The 15,798-nt window shown below is 37.9% G+C and overlaps 1 protein-coding gene across 5 annotated transcripts in view; it reads left to right on the top strand.

The window, feature by feature from the left end:
* The window catches only part of PIAS1 (protein inhibitor of activated STAT 1), a 63,347-nt gene that overhangs the window by 42,724 nt on the left and 4,825 nt on the right, over positions 1-15,798 (top strand). For 3 of the 5 annotated variants that reach the window (XM_052807921.1, XM_052807923.1, XM_052807924.1), the window contains exons 6-13: positions 313-447; positions 3,582-3,687; positions 5,187-5,260; positions 10,648-10,808; positions 12,643-12,773; positions 13,095-13,272; positions 14,456-14,598; positions 14,930-14,967. In XM_052807921.1, the coding sequence (XP_052663881.1) occupies positions 313-447; positions 3,582-3,687; positions 5,187-5,260; positions 10,648-10,808; positions 12,643-12,773; positions 13,095-13,272; positions 14,456-14,598; positions 14,930-14,967 (966 nt within the window). Of the gene's footprint in view, positions 1-312; positions 448-3,581; positions 3,688-5,186; positions 5,261-10,647; positions 10,809-12,642; positions 12,774-13,094; positions 13,273-13,581; positions 14,599-14,929; positions 14,968-15,798 lie in introns of those variants that run through there. The other 2 variants (XR_008238257.1, XM_052807925.1) reach the window with 2 other exon arrangements.

Below are 15,798 nucleotides of genomic sequence, written 5' to 3'. Positions count from 1 at the left end.
GACTGGGCAATGTTAGCCAGGCAGGTTGAACAGCAGTACTGAGAAAGGAGAGATGGCAAAGGTGCCTTTTAGTATGCCATGGGCAGGGTTAGGATTTGGAAAGTGCAAGGAGAAAGGGCTTGTAAAACACCGATACTTTATTGTCTGATGTAGGTTATATATATATATATATATCTTTAAATTGGAAAGGGATCCTGGTTCAGGTGAGACAGAGCTTTTACTGGGGCATGGTTGTGGTGAGAGGGGAAGAAAGCAAAAGCAGTATTTATTTTTTTTTTTTTTTGCTGAGGGGAAAAATACTTTGATTTCTAGGGCTATCTTCCACCAACCAAAAATGGTGTTGAACCAAAGCGACCTAGCCGACCAATCAACATTACCTCACTCGTCAGATTATCTACGACGGTACCAAACACAATTGTTGTTTCATGGACTGCAGAGATTGGAAGAGTAAGTAACTTTGGTACATAATGCTGTCTAAAGCTTATTAGTTTCTGCTTTGGCATCTGTTTGAAAGATTTGAAAGATAAGCAAGTTTAATTGTGCAGAAAACACTTAATGGTTTAGCAGTAGACTGTTCCTTCTTTTGTTTGTATTATTTATGCTAGGCAGATATGACATGCTCCCTTAGATCAGTAGCCCTCAAATATTTTGGTGTGATCCCTCCCTCTTCACCCCCCCCCCCCCCATCTTTGTGACTCACTGAGGGCCCAGATAATAAGATCAAGGCATCCTATAAAACGTTTGTTTGTTTGTCTTAACTTCAGACTTCAAGCTCTTCCTGATTTTAGGGACTTGACAAACCTAATTTTGGCTTCAACTTGTAACTAGCATGTGACATTCAGTACAGAGTGGTCTTTTATAATTGTAAATGTGGACACAAAGCATAGCGACTGGGCAGAGCCCAGGAGATTTAATTTGCCTTTTTAACATTTCTGTTCTCACAACTGCTATAGTTATACTTAATATTTAAAAAGTCATGTTTTTATAACTTTTTTGTGTCTGTGGGGAGAATGTTACAATTGGTATTATAGAATTGCTGATGTTCCACTGGACTAATTAAATCTGGAACATGCTGCAAAAAGTTACTTCAGTAAATTAGTCCATGAATTAGTGCACTGCTTTCACTGATGGCAAAAAAGCTGCTAGATAAGCATTACAGAGTCAACATGTACTTGAAAAATGGTGGCTTTGCCATTGCAACCATCCTGTTTTTAGAAGTCCTGAGATGAAACATTGTCGAAGAATTTGTCAGTGCGCAAAGCCCAGGATTCCTGAACCAACATGGAAAAATGCTTACAGCCCAGTCATGCACAAGTCAGTTACAAAACATCACGATGGTGTTTCATGATGGATTTCTTGTGGAGCGTAAAACAGTCTCCATTCAGATTATAGAATAAATGATGGCTGAATGATTTTTTTTTTTTTTTTTTTAAAAACCTTCTTTTATCTAATGAGAACTGCAGGTATCAGAAATAAGCATTTAAAATCGAACCTGTTTTGGTTTACATTGCAGAAGTGCCTGCATGCAAGTTGATGAATCCTGGTTATTACTCTGCATACAGTACTGCAGTTTTGCTTAAGAATACCAGAGAGGATTTAGGGAAAAGAAACGTTGCAAGTCTGCGTGGACTCTAAGCTAGTCTCTTGTGAACTAGCTCATTTCTCAGGCTTCATATATATTTCAGTTACAAAAAACATATTGGCTAACTACTAGCTTACAATACAAAACTGAAGAGAGTGACAGATTCTTAGTGTATTTCATGAGAATTAGATGCCAGTCAGAACTTACCCACTCACGAGATGTAATGCTACCTGAAGTGATTGTTTGAGACCTTGACAGTTAAATGCGAGGAATTATTTTGTATTTGGATGTGCCTGTATAGTACAAAGTTTGAATTCCCTTCCTTCCCTTCCCTTAAGAGTCAGTTGCATGTCTCAACTGGTGTACTCTACCTTTCCTGAAGTCATAATTGTGATTTTTACACAATCTGTTTCAAGAGCCTTCTGTACAAGATGCCTTGGGCAAGTTCCTAGCTTTGTAGATTCAAGCTGTCGGTAAATAATTTCACAATGTTAATTAGCATTTTTCTAACTTCTATACTAATTGAGGCATTAAACAAACAAGTTAAAGCAGTAGTGGTTTTTAACGATGTGAGAAGCATTCATTGTAAGAATAAAATATTTAAAATGTGGTATTTCTGATGCTATTTCAAGTTGTGTGATTTTATGGTAAGATATATTACTGAAATCCCATCTTTGGATTCTGGTGGCATCCTAAATAAAGGATGGTAGATGTCACAATTGTATGCTTTTTTGTTTTGTTAGTGGAAACATACATGGCAGTTGCTGGGGGAAGCCTTTCATTTTTCAATTTAAAGTATATGAGTGTAGCTACAGGTTTAGGAAATGCTGTTTATATCAAAAAGTAATTGATGTACCCTAACATGAGAACACAAATTTTGTCCTTTCCATTTTGGGAGTGGGGGGAGAGAGGGGTGGTGCTGATGAATGCATAGTACAATATTACATTTTTAGAAAGGCAATCACTACCTGCTGTTGTTAGTAGCTTACAAGAAGAATGAGAGCTTCAAAAATCTCAGGCTGTGGTTTGAAATCAGTTAGTAACGCCAGGGAGAGCACTCTGCCACTCCTGCTCGTCCCTTGAGGGAAGGCTTACCCTGCTTACAGGGGAGCTGGCAGAGTTGATGTTCAGTCTGCATCTAACCTGCTTGTATGCCAAATTATTTTCTGTAGTAGCAGAAGTGAGCATCCATGGCTTTTTGCTGACGCCGATAAGGAACATTTGCATGGTCTGTTCTGTTGAGACTGATGGGGGGAAGTGACCTAACCTATTCCAGAGGGGAAGGACAGACAGTTGGGAGTGGTGACTTCTTGCCTGCTCTGGCTAGATGCACTAGAGTACATCTTGGCCCCACTGAACTCTTGAACTCTTTAACTGCCTTACTTCTGTTAAGCTTTGGCAGTGAAGTTAGCATTTCATAGACAGTAAGTGCAGGAAGATAAGAATAAGAAAGTTCAACAGTGCTTCCAGACTGAGTAGGAAATACTGCAGATGATGCATCTTTTTATGTATTGCTTTTGAAGAGGCATCACTGCTGATTTACATATTTTGAAAATGAAATAAGCTTTTATTAAAAAAAAAAATTGATCATATTTGACCTCACAGCTTCCCTTAAATGTATTGACACAACTGCAGTACCTAACACTATTGATGTAAAATTACCCTTCTTAAATGGACTGTAGACTGCGTGTCCTGAGTTAGACGTAAAACTTCCAAAAGTGTCCTAAGTGCTGTTTTAATAGCTTGGTTTGCAGCTAAATCTAATGTCAGTGAAGCGTGAAGTCACTTCTGTTGCATCTCGAACTCCTCCAGCCCTGTGAACTTTCTGAAGCATGATGGGTTTTCTCTAGTCTGAAAACTCTGCCATCTAAAGTCTTGTAACTGCTTTAGAAACACAGTGCCCTGTAATCACGTAATAAATTGCCTAAGCATTGTATAAAATTCAAGCTGTCTTTTGATTAAAACAGTTTTTACTTTGATCTTTTGTTCTGTTTTCTAGAACTATTCCATGGCAGTCTATCTTGTAAAGCAGCTGTCTTCTACGGTGTTACTGCAGAGGTTGCGAGCAAAAGGAATACGGAACCCTGATCATTCTAGAGCACTAAGTATGTCTGATGTACTACTTGTTTAAAAAGGAAGAATAGCTTTTGTAAAAGGAGATTTGAAATAGGACTGTACTAACTGAGGTTTGGACTTCCTACAATTCTGTGGGGTTTGAGAATCTGATAGTGGTGTTCTTTGTATTCAGTTCTAATTCAAAAACTCAGAGGCCTTTGTTTGTACTAGGAGCCAGTTCAGGAACCCTGTTGACACTGTGAAGGGAAAAATGCAAGAGAATCTCTTTCAGTTCAGCCATACTGCCTTTGTTTCTTCGGAATAGAATAACTGTATTTATATAGTTAACTGGTAATTCAGTACCTCATGCAAGCTGAACTAAATGCCTGATACTGAACCTTGATGCTGACATGCTGGAGGAAAGTCTCCATCAACACAGTTTTTGTTCCTTTGGCACGGTATTGTGGATTCAGCTCCTGGAGAGAGAGTGTCTAGCACAGTACTCCTCCCAGCCCCCTTCCAAATTTAAGTGTGACGTTTGCTGCTTTATTGTTTTCTCTGACAAGTGCATGTTGGTATAAGTTTGTATAATAAAAATGCAAGAAAAAACTGCTGCATGTTTCTTTTTCAGGGAGGGGGTGAAAATACCAACACCTCACAGCTGTTGGTCATACTTTTTAATGCTCAGATAACGTGGGTTATACACAGCACAGGACCTTCTCCAGAAGGGAGGAAGTTAGTCCACCAGTAAATGCTACAAAGCCAGTGGTATATAGTGCTGGGCATTAGCTTGTGCTAATGCCGTATGATGATTTAAATCCACAAAAATCTAGAGAGTTGCCAGGTGGCTACTGCTCTGTGTATACAAGGTGAGAATGAGCGTGTGGGTCTGGTTCATAGAGCAGGAGGAACATGGAACTGACTTGTTTGTTTACCAAATGACCACTTATAAAACAGTCCTTATAAGTAAAAGTAGAGGATGGGTAGAGATGAAAGACTTCTGTAAGTGCTAATACTTCACTGCAGTTATTTAAAACTCAAATTTTATCAGGGTACTTCTGATTTCCCATTTCTCAACTTGCTTTTCAATTTTAAATCACAGATTGCTTGATGAGTATTTAAGAGGTTTACAGTGGTGCTTGTCCATGTGAGAGTTACTGACATTTTTTTAATGTACTTAAAGTTAACAGTCAAGTCTATGTGGCTCATCTTGTCGGTAGATTTTAAATAACTGTCAAGTACAAAGTTGCGTATATATGAAAAGAGACATCTCTGTATGAATACGTTTTCTAGGGACCTTGGTTTAAGATGAGTTTTTCCTGCTTTTTGCTTTCTTAAATCCTGTTGTTTATGATCTTTCTAGAGAGTAAAGACTGCTTACGTTACATGTTTATTGTGTGAGTCTGAAACAATAGTCACTGCTGCTTGCTTCCAGTAGATATGGCAAACTGAAAGTTTAGCACACAGTTTCAGACTTGTTTTATTTCTGTCATCCAATTTGTGTTTTAAATCAACTGTAAAATAAACCTTTTCTTCTTTCAAATAACAGTTAAAGAGAAACTGACTGCTGATCCAGACAGTGAAATAGCAACAACAAGCTTAAGAGTTTCTCTTCTTTGTCCAGTAAGTTTTTATTTTAATTCCCTCAAAACTGATTCTGATCAAAATGTGGCTGTTCTGGGACATGTATTTGGTAGAGGTTAGCTTGTGGTTTACCTGTGTGTTAACTTTGTGGGGATAGGATCTAGTGCTGAAGTTATTCGTCACTGTGCTTAAGCACATGATATACCCCTGAAAAAATGAGTATTCCATTAACTTGAAAATGCTATTCAAAATTATATGTAAGCATACATTAAATCTGTCACTAGATCATCTGAGTGTGCAGTTTGGGTCCTTGATTGTGATAAAACCACTCTCAGTGGTAAGGTAGGTGAATCTGACTATTAAAAATAGCTCTGCAGCCAGTGTCTCTAGTCAAAGAATTGAGCATCTTTTAACTGAAGTTGATTATATGCATGTATACTCATTGAGTATTTAATAATCTTAGATTAAAAATGAAGCAGTGTCCTAGAGGTTGTTCAAACACAATTTTTTCCAAATTTGAAGTGGGAGAACATGGTTCCAATGAATGTGGAAGTGGCAGAGTTGTACTGTATCTTGACCTACTAACTGTTTTTTAACCAAGCAGATGCAGAGATAAGTGGTAGTTTATACCTGGGTTTATGTTATCATTGGTAAACTGCACAATATTAATATTATGTGCACTTTTTTTAATCTTTGGAACTTAGTGCTCTTGTTTCAAGTACCATGCACTTTCAGAATACTTGCTCTCTGTATTGATTGACACAGTATCTTTATTGCAGTATAACTTTTTAACCTCTTTTCAAAATTAAGGATACATCTGTTTCCTGGTTTGGCTCAATCTGTTCAAGCTTGACACGAAATTTTCACTTTCGAAACCTAAAGAAGAAAACTGCCTTATTCTTGCAAAATTGAAGCTTATTTCTTAAGTTATTAAATGTGTTCTTAAACTGTACCAATGTAAAGATAAACTTTATATAAGCTTTGCTTTGTAAAAAGCACAATTGACATTGTGGTTACTTTTAATGTATGTATTAGGTTATTGTAAATCTTTAAATGTGGTATTTTCATGATCTTTAATCTTAAAACTTTCTCCAAATCAACATTGATGCTAACTAAATAATAACACATTTATAAGGAGGATAAAACTCATCTGTAAGAAAGATACAGGGATTGCATTTACAAAGTAAAATCCTGATCTGTAAACTTAGAATCTCATAACCTATAATCTTATAAAACTATGAACTTATGTGTCACATCGAAACTGCTGCAGATTTGGAACACTGAAGTATTTTGGGTCCACACCTGGCAGCTTATTTTGCTGAGTTGTTATAGTTGAATTTTTGTTGTGCTGTTAGTACTTTGTTATTCTAGAAAGCACGACGATAGTCCTGTTGGTTTTTTTGTCATTTTTTATGCACAATATTCTTACCACTTAAAATTAGTTTCCTATACAGACAAAAATAGTAATCCCTTAGCAGGAATTAAATGACTGTAAGAGTTTAGAAGTGCCTATGTATTAATTCATTATCTTAAATTAATCTTCATGCATCTTCTGGAATTACAGTTTTACTTCAGTCGTACTTGATTAGTCAAAACTGCCACTTCAGGCAGTTATGTTGCTTTATAGATCATTCTGTGGGAGTTTTCTGGCACATTTCTGTTTGTCTTGATTGCCTCCATTACTGATAAAAGTTTTTCTGCAGTGCTTTTAGATGCATTTTTTCCCCTGCTTTTAGATGCGTTTTTTTCCCTGAAGACTGCAATTCAGATAAGTTAGTATTAAAGCAGGAATATCCTCTACAATATTACTTTTAGGACTGCAAGTTTGCTAATACCTAAATATGTCAAATTCTGTTTTGCTTTCTCAGAGTTCTGCCAGGTGTAAAAACAAAACAGCAATCAGACATTAGGATGTAGCTCTTCAGAAGTCCTACCTTTGTCAGTATTTCCTCTTTAAAATTTACTACTTTTCTGATAGACATACAAACCAAAGTCTATAGCAGATTATTTTGAGGATATTTGTCTCTGTATCATTTTAATAATGTCTACAAAACATACACACTTTTTTTCCAGTATGTTCCTCATTCAGTGCTGTCTGATTTCACTGTAGCTCTTGCAGTAATCCATCATTGCAAAGAGTCTCCTTGCTCAGAGAGGATCAAGAGTAAGGTACCAGAGATAGGGGTACCATCCCATTGTTGGGACAGAGGCTGCACCTTTGAACCTGTCCTATGAACAGAAAGGTTATTAGCATGATTCAGACTGTGCTTGGGTCTGAATGTAATTTTATTACAGCCTCTATATTTTTACTTGCTAATTTGTAAGCATTTGGCTCACGGAAGATTTTTTTGTAAATATTTTGTGGTTATTTTCTAATGCTTGAATGGACAGTGTACGCTTTGAAAGTACACGTTGGAAGTGCTGATTTGATCTCCAACAGCAGAACCAAAAATTAAAGAATGATGCATCTTCAGCTCTGTTAATGTGAGGGTGCTGTTCTCCCATCTCATTTGTTATGGGTGTGATTCTCTCGTGCATATACTTCAATAAAATAAATGGAATTGCATATCCAGGTGGGGGTGGCAGGTTTAGACTTTATAACCTTTGTTTTGCCCTCAAAAAAGTGCAGAGTGAGGCAGCTTCCTCTGAATTTGTTTTGGATTACTGCTGAGCTTTTTTTAGCACAGAGGCCTGCTCTCCCTCTGAGACCGTGGAGTATGGAGAAGAAAGAAGCTGTCCTTAACTATTGGCTGAATCTATCCAAGATACAGCAGGCAAAGGGGCTGGACTGAGTCTGTATTTCAGGAAGACGCTTGAATTCATGTTCTTTTTTTCCCTTGAAATAAAAATAAATAAATCCACAGGCTCTGCAGCCAGACCAAATATTTAACTGAACAAAAATTCCAAATATAGCATTTTACCATAGTTTTTCCAGCTTTGTTTACAAATCCTTAACTCCTGTTTTGGGTGCATTTTTTAGCATGAAAGGATAGCAATGTTTTGTACTCTTGTAAAAGAAATCAATGCAGTGTTTCTTTGGCTGCCAACAGGCAAGAATCAAAACAGTAACAGGGTTGGAAAACAGAGTTTTTCAAAAGTTGGGATGCATCTCTTCTTTTATGACCTTTTCTTTTGTCAGTTCTGACACAGCTTGGCCAGTATGGCAGAACTGATCCAGGATGTTCAATGCCAAAAATGAGAAAGGAGACATCAACTTGTTAACGCTAAGTATGCTGATTCTATCTGCATGTGTATGGCTTCGGTTAAATCCGACTGCTACTTAGAAATTAGAGCCACAGTTTTTATACCAAAACCTTGTGAAAATGTTTCTGGTTTAAATCTGCTTTTTTACTCAGGAGACAGGTATTTATGTTCTTCCTGCAGCATGTGTCTTTGACCTTCCTTATTTTTATGTTACATCACATAGAAGCATCCAGGTTTTATCTCTGGTACCCTTACTCTTGATCCTTGCTGAGCAAGGAGACTCTTATTGTGCCCAAAAGACAAATGAGCCATTGACCTACCATCTGGGAGATAAGAATTCATAACGGACATGGATCAGGGGGCCTTGCTTTGTTGGGGGTTGATTATGTGATAGAAGTAATGTGCTTGGTCATGGATTTTGGGGGAGGGGGTGCCAAACACATGGCACATACAGCACCTCCTGCTGTCTGAGCTCTCCACCACCATAGCTGCAGACTCCCCAGGGAGTTCTCTGCTCTCCTCCCATCTGGTGGTGAGTTTTGTGACAGTGACTGAGAGCCAGAGGGAAGAAAAATAAGCAAGATCCTGCAGTCTAGCTGAATTTGCTGAGAATGGGGTGGAGGGATTTCTGCTTACGGGGGATGCAAAAAAAAATAGCATCATGGAGGAAGTAGTGGACTGTGAGTAGAGCCTTTGTTCTTGATACTGTTTTTAGTTTTCTGATATTCTGAGATTGAGTGCCATCCTGTGGCACCCATCTTGTATTGCTCAGAATCAGTATGCATGACCATGATGCTTGCTTAAGCCATACTAAAAACAGTTCCTCCTACTATTCACTGCTAGAATTGGCTGAAGGTTTTCAAATGAAGTCATTGTGCATGTTTTAGTCAAATATATATAACTTCAAAATACTCAGTATAAATAGTTCTTAATAAATAATTGTTTTGTTGTTTTCTAATGTGGGAAAAGTCTTCTTCAGACATTCCTACTTTTTACCTTTAATATGGTCAGTTAAAGCCCCTCCTAAATTTGCAGTGTAAGGACTTTGCCAGAAAACAACTGCTTGGTTCTTTTGAAGAGAGAAACCTTTTTTATTTCAGGTTAATATGAAATGCCTTTCACTGTCTAATCAATTTTGCATTCAATGTAATCAAATCATATGTTAATGTTTTTATGGTCTGGGTTAGCATTGATTTACCTAATCCAAACTAAGATATTCCTGTTCCACAATTTAGCCTGAACACTCACTGTGTGTAGCACTCCTGTGTTACCTGCTCAGCTTAAGCACTCAGCTGTGCTTTTTGTATTAAACTTGTGAAAGCTTTGTGCTGGTCTACAAAATCTCGCTGTCCTGGCCTTCCTACAATCTTGAAGGAAAGGATAGTCCCCATCAGAAAGTGTACTTTAGAACTCATTTGCTCCTGTCTCATCTTCTGTTAACATTTGTAGGCCCTTTTTAGTGTTGAAAAGATATGATGGTAGTATAGGGGATAGTCAGCTAATTGTACTTTACACAAGAAACAGGGAGTGAAATTTCAGGTTAGCTCACAACTGTATATGTAGCAGTGCTGTTTATCACAGCAAGAGGAGTATAAAATAGTTTCTTAATAGTTAGCAGGTGTGACTTTGTGAGTAGTCACTTTCTGACAGTGCTTTGGAGAATGTAGTGAAAATGGTGGAGTTAGAGAAACACGTCAGGAAATGATCCATAATCCTGAAAATGCATTTTCTGTATGCTTTCTTCTGTGACTAAAGTTAAACAAGTAGTTCTGGTAGTGCCCTGATGACTGAGTTATGGACAGCAGCTTGAATGCACACTTTAACTGTGAGTGAATAGGAGAGGGCTGACCCATGTTCACCAGCTTTTAAAATACTAATGAAGAAGAATTCTTTTTTGTGGTTCGTCCAGGACACTGGTATGTTACAGGTGCTCAGTGCACTCTGTATTTTGTTACGGGAATATAGAAGGATGTAGTCTTCAACCTCCTTGATCAAATATAGTTAAAAATGTGATTTTTAGTAACTTTTTCTTTTATGCGATAATCAAACCTACAGGAAGGAGGGAACAGTGTATATGGCACGTATTTTAATCAAAACTTGGATTTATGAGAGTTCTTTCTGGAGTAAAACTCAACCCGACTCTGTCTCTTTTCAGACAGAAAAGCCCTGTTGGTTAATTTAATACCAAGATGATGTAATCTTGGGTTTTTTTTCTCTTAAAGCTTGGTAAAATGCGGCTAACTATACCATGTAGGGCCCTGACTTGTTCACACCTGCAATGTTTTGATGCCACTCTGTATATTCAAATGAACGAAAAGAAACCAACCTGGGTTTGCCCTGTCTGTGACAAGAAGGCTCCCTATGAACATCTCATTATTGATGGGTAAGTAAAACTTGAATCAAAATGAAGGATGTACCTTACACTCTGTGCTTACTCTTCCTGTGCTGCACAGAATACAGTGCTCTGAAATCTTGGTTATTTGGCTGTGACTTGTTTTAAGTTACCACGTCCTTTCATTTCCTTGCTGTTGGTGAAGAATTACTAACCAGGTACCTCTTCATTCAGTATTCTGGAATAATTGTGGTCATCAAACTGTTAAAGTTAATAATAATGAAAGGTATTCCTTCCAATCCTAGGTAAATTTTTGAGCTATCCTGCCTAAGATGGTTGTGGGTTTTTTGTTTTTGTTTTTGGATCGCAAGGTGAAAACAGCACGTTGTCTTTTCTTTTAATGGAGCAACTGCACAATTCTGGCATAGTTGATAGCAGACATTCATGTTAGATCAAATAAATAACTGCCACCCCCCCAAATGCATGTACAATTCCATGTACAATTTCACACTTGGGAGTTGCTATACATAGAAAGTGACATAAGAGATTGATTCCCTGGTACTGCCTACCTGTAAAACATTAAAAAAAAAAAAAAATCTAGCATTGGTTTCCATGAAGAAATGCCAAGTATCTATTCCTGGGTTTGCATTTTAATTCCTTAGATGGGAATCTTCTTTCCAAAGTGTGATAAAGGAAGAGAACAAGTAGAGTCTTCTGAGAATACTCTCAGGATGTTTTACTAAAAAAACAAAAACAAAACCCCCCAAAACCCCCAAACAAACAAAAAAATCCAAACAAAAAACCCAAACCCACAAAAACTCCCAACAACCAACCAACCAAAAAAAATGCCCAAACAAACAAACATAACCCCCAAAACAAACAGAACCCCATAAAACCGTCTCACAAATGATTGAGTCTTTTTAGTGAGTACGTGCTTCATTTTGGTGACCTGCCAGTGAAGCATAAGGTTGCTCGGGATCCCCTTTAAGGCCTTGCAAAAAGCTTTTGAAGAGACACTCGGGGCTCACACATGCTGCTTAGGATTCACGGACCCCAAGATTTATAGGTCCTCTGCTTTGGATCAATGAACTGTGGGGTTCCTTGTTCTGGGTTCCAGCCTAAAATAGTAGACGAAGAGTAGTAGTAATTAAAACAGCCCATTTTCCTTATTTCTTCTTGTGTTGCCAGGTGTGGATGTTGGAGATTAGGTGATATAATTATAGCATCCCAAAGAGAAGGTTCTTTCTAGAAAATGTTTCAATCTGGGAAGGAGTGAACTTTCTCACTAATTAAACCAAAGCTCTTTCCTACGCAGAACCACATGAATAGTCTTGGTCAAAATCTGGAATTCCCACTGGGAGTGATGTGGTGCCAGGATCCTAAAAGTTTTAGAAGATGCAGCTAGGAGAAGAGGCTGCAAGTTTAGATTCCCATGCTCAGCTTTTGTTAGGAAGCTCTTACTTATAAAGAGGTTTCAGGAAATACTAATCCTTAAATACTCAGTTATATAGACTCCTTTAAGATATGGGCTTCCTCAGTTAAATATTGTCAAAGATAAATATGGGTAAGGAGGAGGTTTGTTTTTTTTAATGCTAGTTTACATTCTTCCTTCGCTTTGGGAAATGGAGAGAGCTGTGTCATGAGCTCTGCAGGATTCTGCTCTCGTAGTTCTTTTAAGTGGATGTGCAGATTTTTATTTTAGATAATATTTTAAAATTTTCAATGGCTCCTTTTTATCAAGGAAGCAGATGAGAGAAGGGTAGAACAATGAAAGCTTTCAACTTTTTAAACACTAATTCAAACTTACACTGACTAGTAAAGATATTGGAGGAAGAAAAAGGAGTTAAGCTCTTGAGGACTGATATTAGATGTTTTTGATTGACAGGTTGTTCATGGAAATCCTGAAGTATTGTACAGATTGTGATGAAATTCAGTTTAAGGAGGATGGATCGTGGGCTCCTATGAGATCGAAGAAGGAAGTACAGGAAGTAACTGCATCTTACAATGGAGTTGATGGTAAGTCATGTTTTGGGGTGTATGGACTCAATGTCATACTGTTGAACTGTTAAGTATTGATGTTCCTTTAACTTTTCAAAATGCTCAGTTTTGCATGTATGTTTGTAGCTTTTAATGATCATTTGTGAGAAAGATTACTTGAGTAATACCTGTTGATGGGGCTGATGGTACTTTTAAGTTTTTATCAGTGTTATGTAATTTTGTTGTCTTTTATTCTAAGTTGTAAGCTTTATTTATGAAGGCATATAATAAGCTGTGATGTTATGATGATTGTAGTGTTGTTGTAAGCTACAGTTTATAATGTTGACTTCCTTTGTATAGGATGCATAAGCTCTTCCTTGGAGCATCAGGTGTCTTCTCACCAACAGTCAAATAAAAATAAGAAAGTAGAAGTGATTGATTTAACCATTGATAGCTCATCAGATGAAGAGGAGGAAGAACCATCTGCAAAGAGAAGCTGTCCTTCCATATCTCCAGCATCACCGTTAAACAATAAGGGGTGAGAATAAAATATGCAGGCCAATGCAGAGAGAATATACTCACGATGGAGAGTAGTAACAAATTTCAAAAGAAATTGTATCTAGAAAGTTCTGTATTTGGATTATATCCCGATTTAGTAGCTTATAGCAAATGGATTTGATCTTGGGTCACAAGGCCTGAGAAGATTGGAATAACAGCTTTGAGTTGTTAAGTGTGTAACACGATACAGTTTTTCAATTGCATTTGTGAAAATTAGTATAGAATGGCACAAAAGGTTGTGGCTTACAAGTATGTTTTTTGCCAATCTGGAAATGTTTTTCTTCCATAGAGAAATATAAAAGCAGCACATACGGAGAGAGAGAGAGCAACGAGAAACATGGGTGTGGTATGGGAGTGTGTGGGTTTTGCCAGTGATTACTGCCAGTAGCATAGTAATACACAATGCCAGAATAACCTGATTACACCTAAGTAGCCAAGCTGTTAATAGCACCCTGTTTACATAAACATGTAGGGATGAAAACTGAGGCTAAACCGAAGGGATCCTGTTGTTGAAGTGATTACTACTACAGTAATGTAAATGACTCAGTGATCACTTAAAACTCTTCAAGACCTTTTTGGCTGTCTTCCATTGCTAATGATCTTGTAGAGTATAAATGTTGTGTTGTTATACAGATTTGTATGTGTTTTTGGGGGGTTCAATATACCTTTAGGATTGTCTTGTCCTGGCTTAGGAGTATTTGTAACATATTTATAGCAGAGATGCCAGTACCATTTATAGTGAGAGTTATCAGTTTCTGCTGTTTGAGACCAAACTTTCCTTTGCTTTTAATTTTGCTAAACTTCAATTATCTTGGACTGAATTAACTTCTGATAAAATGTCATTGTGAGAAGAAAGCTTGGGGAACGTGTGATGCTCATGTCTCTTCCACTCCCTCCCCCTCCCCCCCTTCCAGTCCCTACAAGATTCATTGAGGTGCTGTAGCAGTGTGATGCTTTCTAGTGAAGCTTTGAAATTAGTGGGGGGGGGGTTGTTGGACATCTGTCAGAAAGTTCATAATGTGTACTGAGAGGTTGACTTTGTGTTAAATCTGAAAATAGGCATACCCTGTGTGGGACAGCAATAGAAATATTCAAATGCTGTTCTTTTAGCGTTAAAGCCAAGACTATATTTTAAGCTTGTAACAAGCCTTTGTTTCTTCCAGCATTTTAAATTTACCCCATCAAGCATCTCCTGTGTCAAGAACACCAAGCCTTCCTGCTGTTGACACTAGCTACATCAATACATCACTTATCCAAGACTACAGGCATCCATTCCACATGACACCTATGCCTTATGACTTGCAAGGTGAGCTTCTGACTGTTTGTAGCTGTAAGTACAGCTCTCCAAGCAATAATAACTATTGTAAAAGGATTCAAATGTGCAGTTGTTTGACAATCCAGTAGTGCAAAATATTATTTTGCGTCCACAGAGGATGAGATGGTATTTAAAAAAAAAAGAAAATTTAGGTTAATATCTTAAGGTTTTAAAAGGCTGATGTTTTGCAGGCTCCAGTAGTGAAGAGAATCTGAAGTGTCGCCAGTATTATGCTGGTTTTATTTCAAAATAAATGGTGGGAAAATGGGGAGGTGCTTTTTTGTTTTGAGAAGCTTAATTTTTTTCCTTTGGCTCTTTACAGGTTTAGATTTCTTCCCTTTCCTGTCAGGAGACAATCAGGTAAGTAAAGGAAAATCAAGTCATATGGCAGATACTCTTTTCAGAGAAGGACTTGCTGGCATGGATGTATAGGCGAGGAAGGAGCAGATGCACGATGTAGGTGTAAATGCAGGCAGGCTGCAGCTTTATTTTATACACATAGAAACTGTGACCAAACATAAGCATTGTCTAAATATGGGTGTAGGATAAGGCCTTAACAAAAGATAAACGTTTCAGTTTCCAAGGGTTAAGCTCAGTCAGCCGCTGTTGTATTGTGGAATGACCCTCGGCCATGGCTGAAGGTCCACCAACCACCTCCTTAGTTTTTCAGATCAAAGGTCTGACTTTGGCCATCTGTCAGTGCTGGGCCCCACCACTGGGACTCTTGACAGTCCTTTACACAATTCAGAGAGTCAGGGGCAGCTCTCTGGTTTTTCTGAGGCTGCGTGCCTGTTCATACCGTGTTTGCCGCCTTTCTGTAAATACTTACTGAAATGGGCTAGATAAGTGCTGGCTCCGCCAGTTTTGGGAGCTAAGCAGGTTATTCTCAAAAGGAGGCTGGGTTGGCAAGTCCTCCCACTTGACCACTTTTCCTCCTGTGCCTCCAAGAAAAGAAGGGGGCTGGGGTAGCTCACCTGTCCTTTGTGCCTTCATGTCTGTTCTGCAATCTCAAGTAGGAGAATTGCACTAAATGTAGAGGGATACTTTTCATATCATAATTAAGACCAGAGCCTACACTGTAGAATTTGAATTCAGAAAAGCTATCTTGATATTCAGTAAAACATAGATATGAGAATTATTCTGAAACAAGTAGTGCGGAAGTCTGATGCTGCACTGATACAGCATAATTAT

This window comes from Harpia harpyja, chromosome 14 (genome assembly GCF_026419915.1).
Source record: "Harpia harpyja isolate bHarHar1 chromosome 14, bHarHar1 primary haplotype, whole genome shotgun sequence".
Lineage (NCBI taxonomy): Eukaryota > Metazoa > Chordata > Aves > Accipitriformes > Accipitridae > Harpia > Harpia harpyja.
Note: the sequence above shows the minus strand (reverse complement) of the source record. Positions and strands in the feature narration are given on the sequence as shown.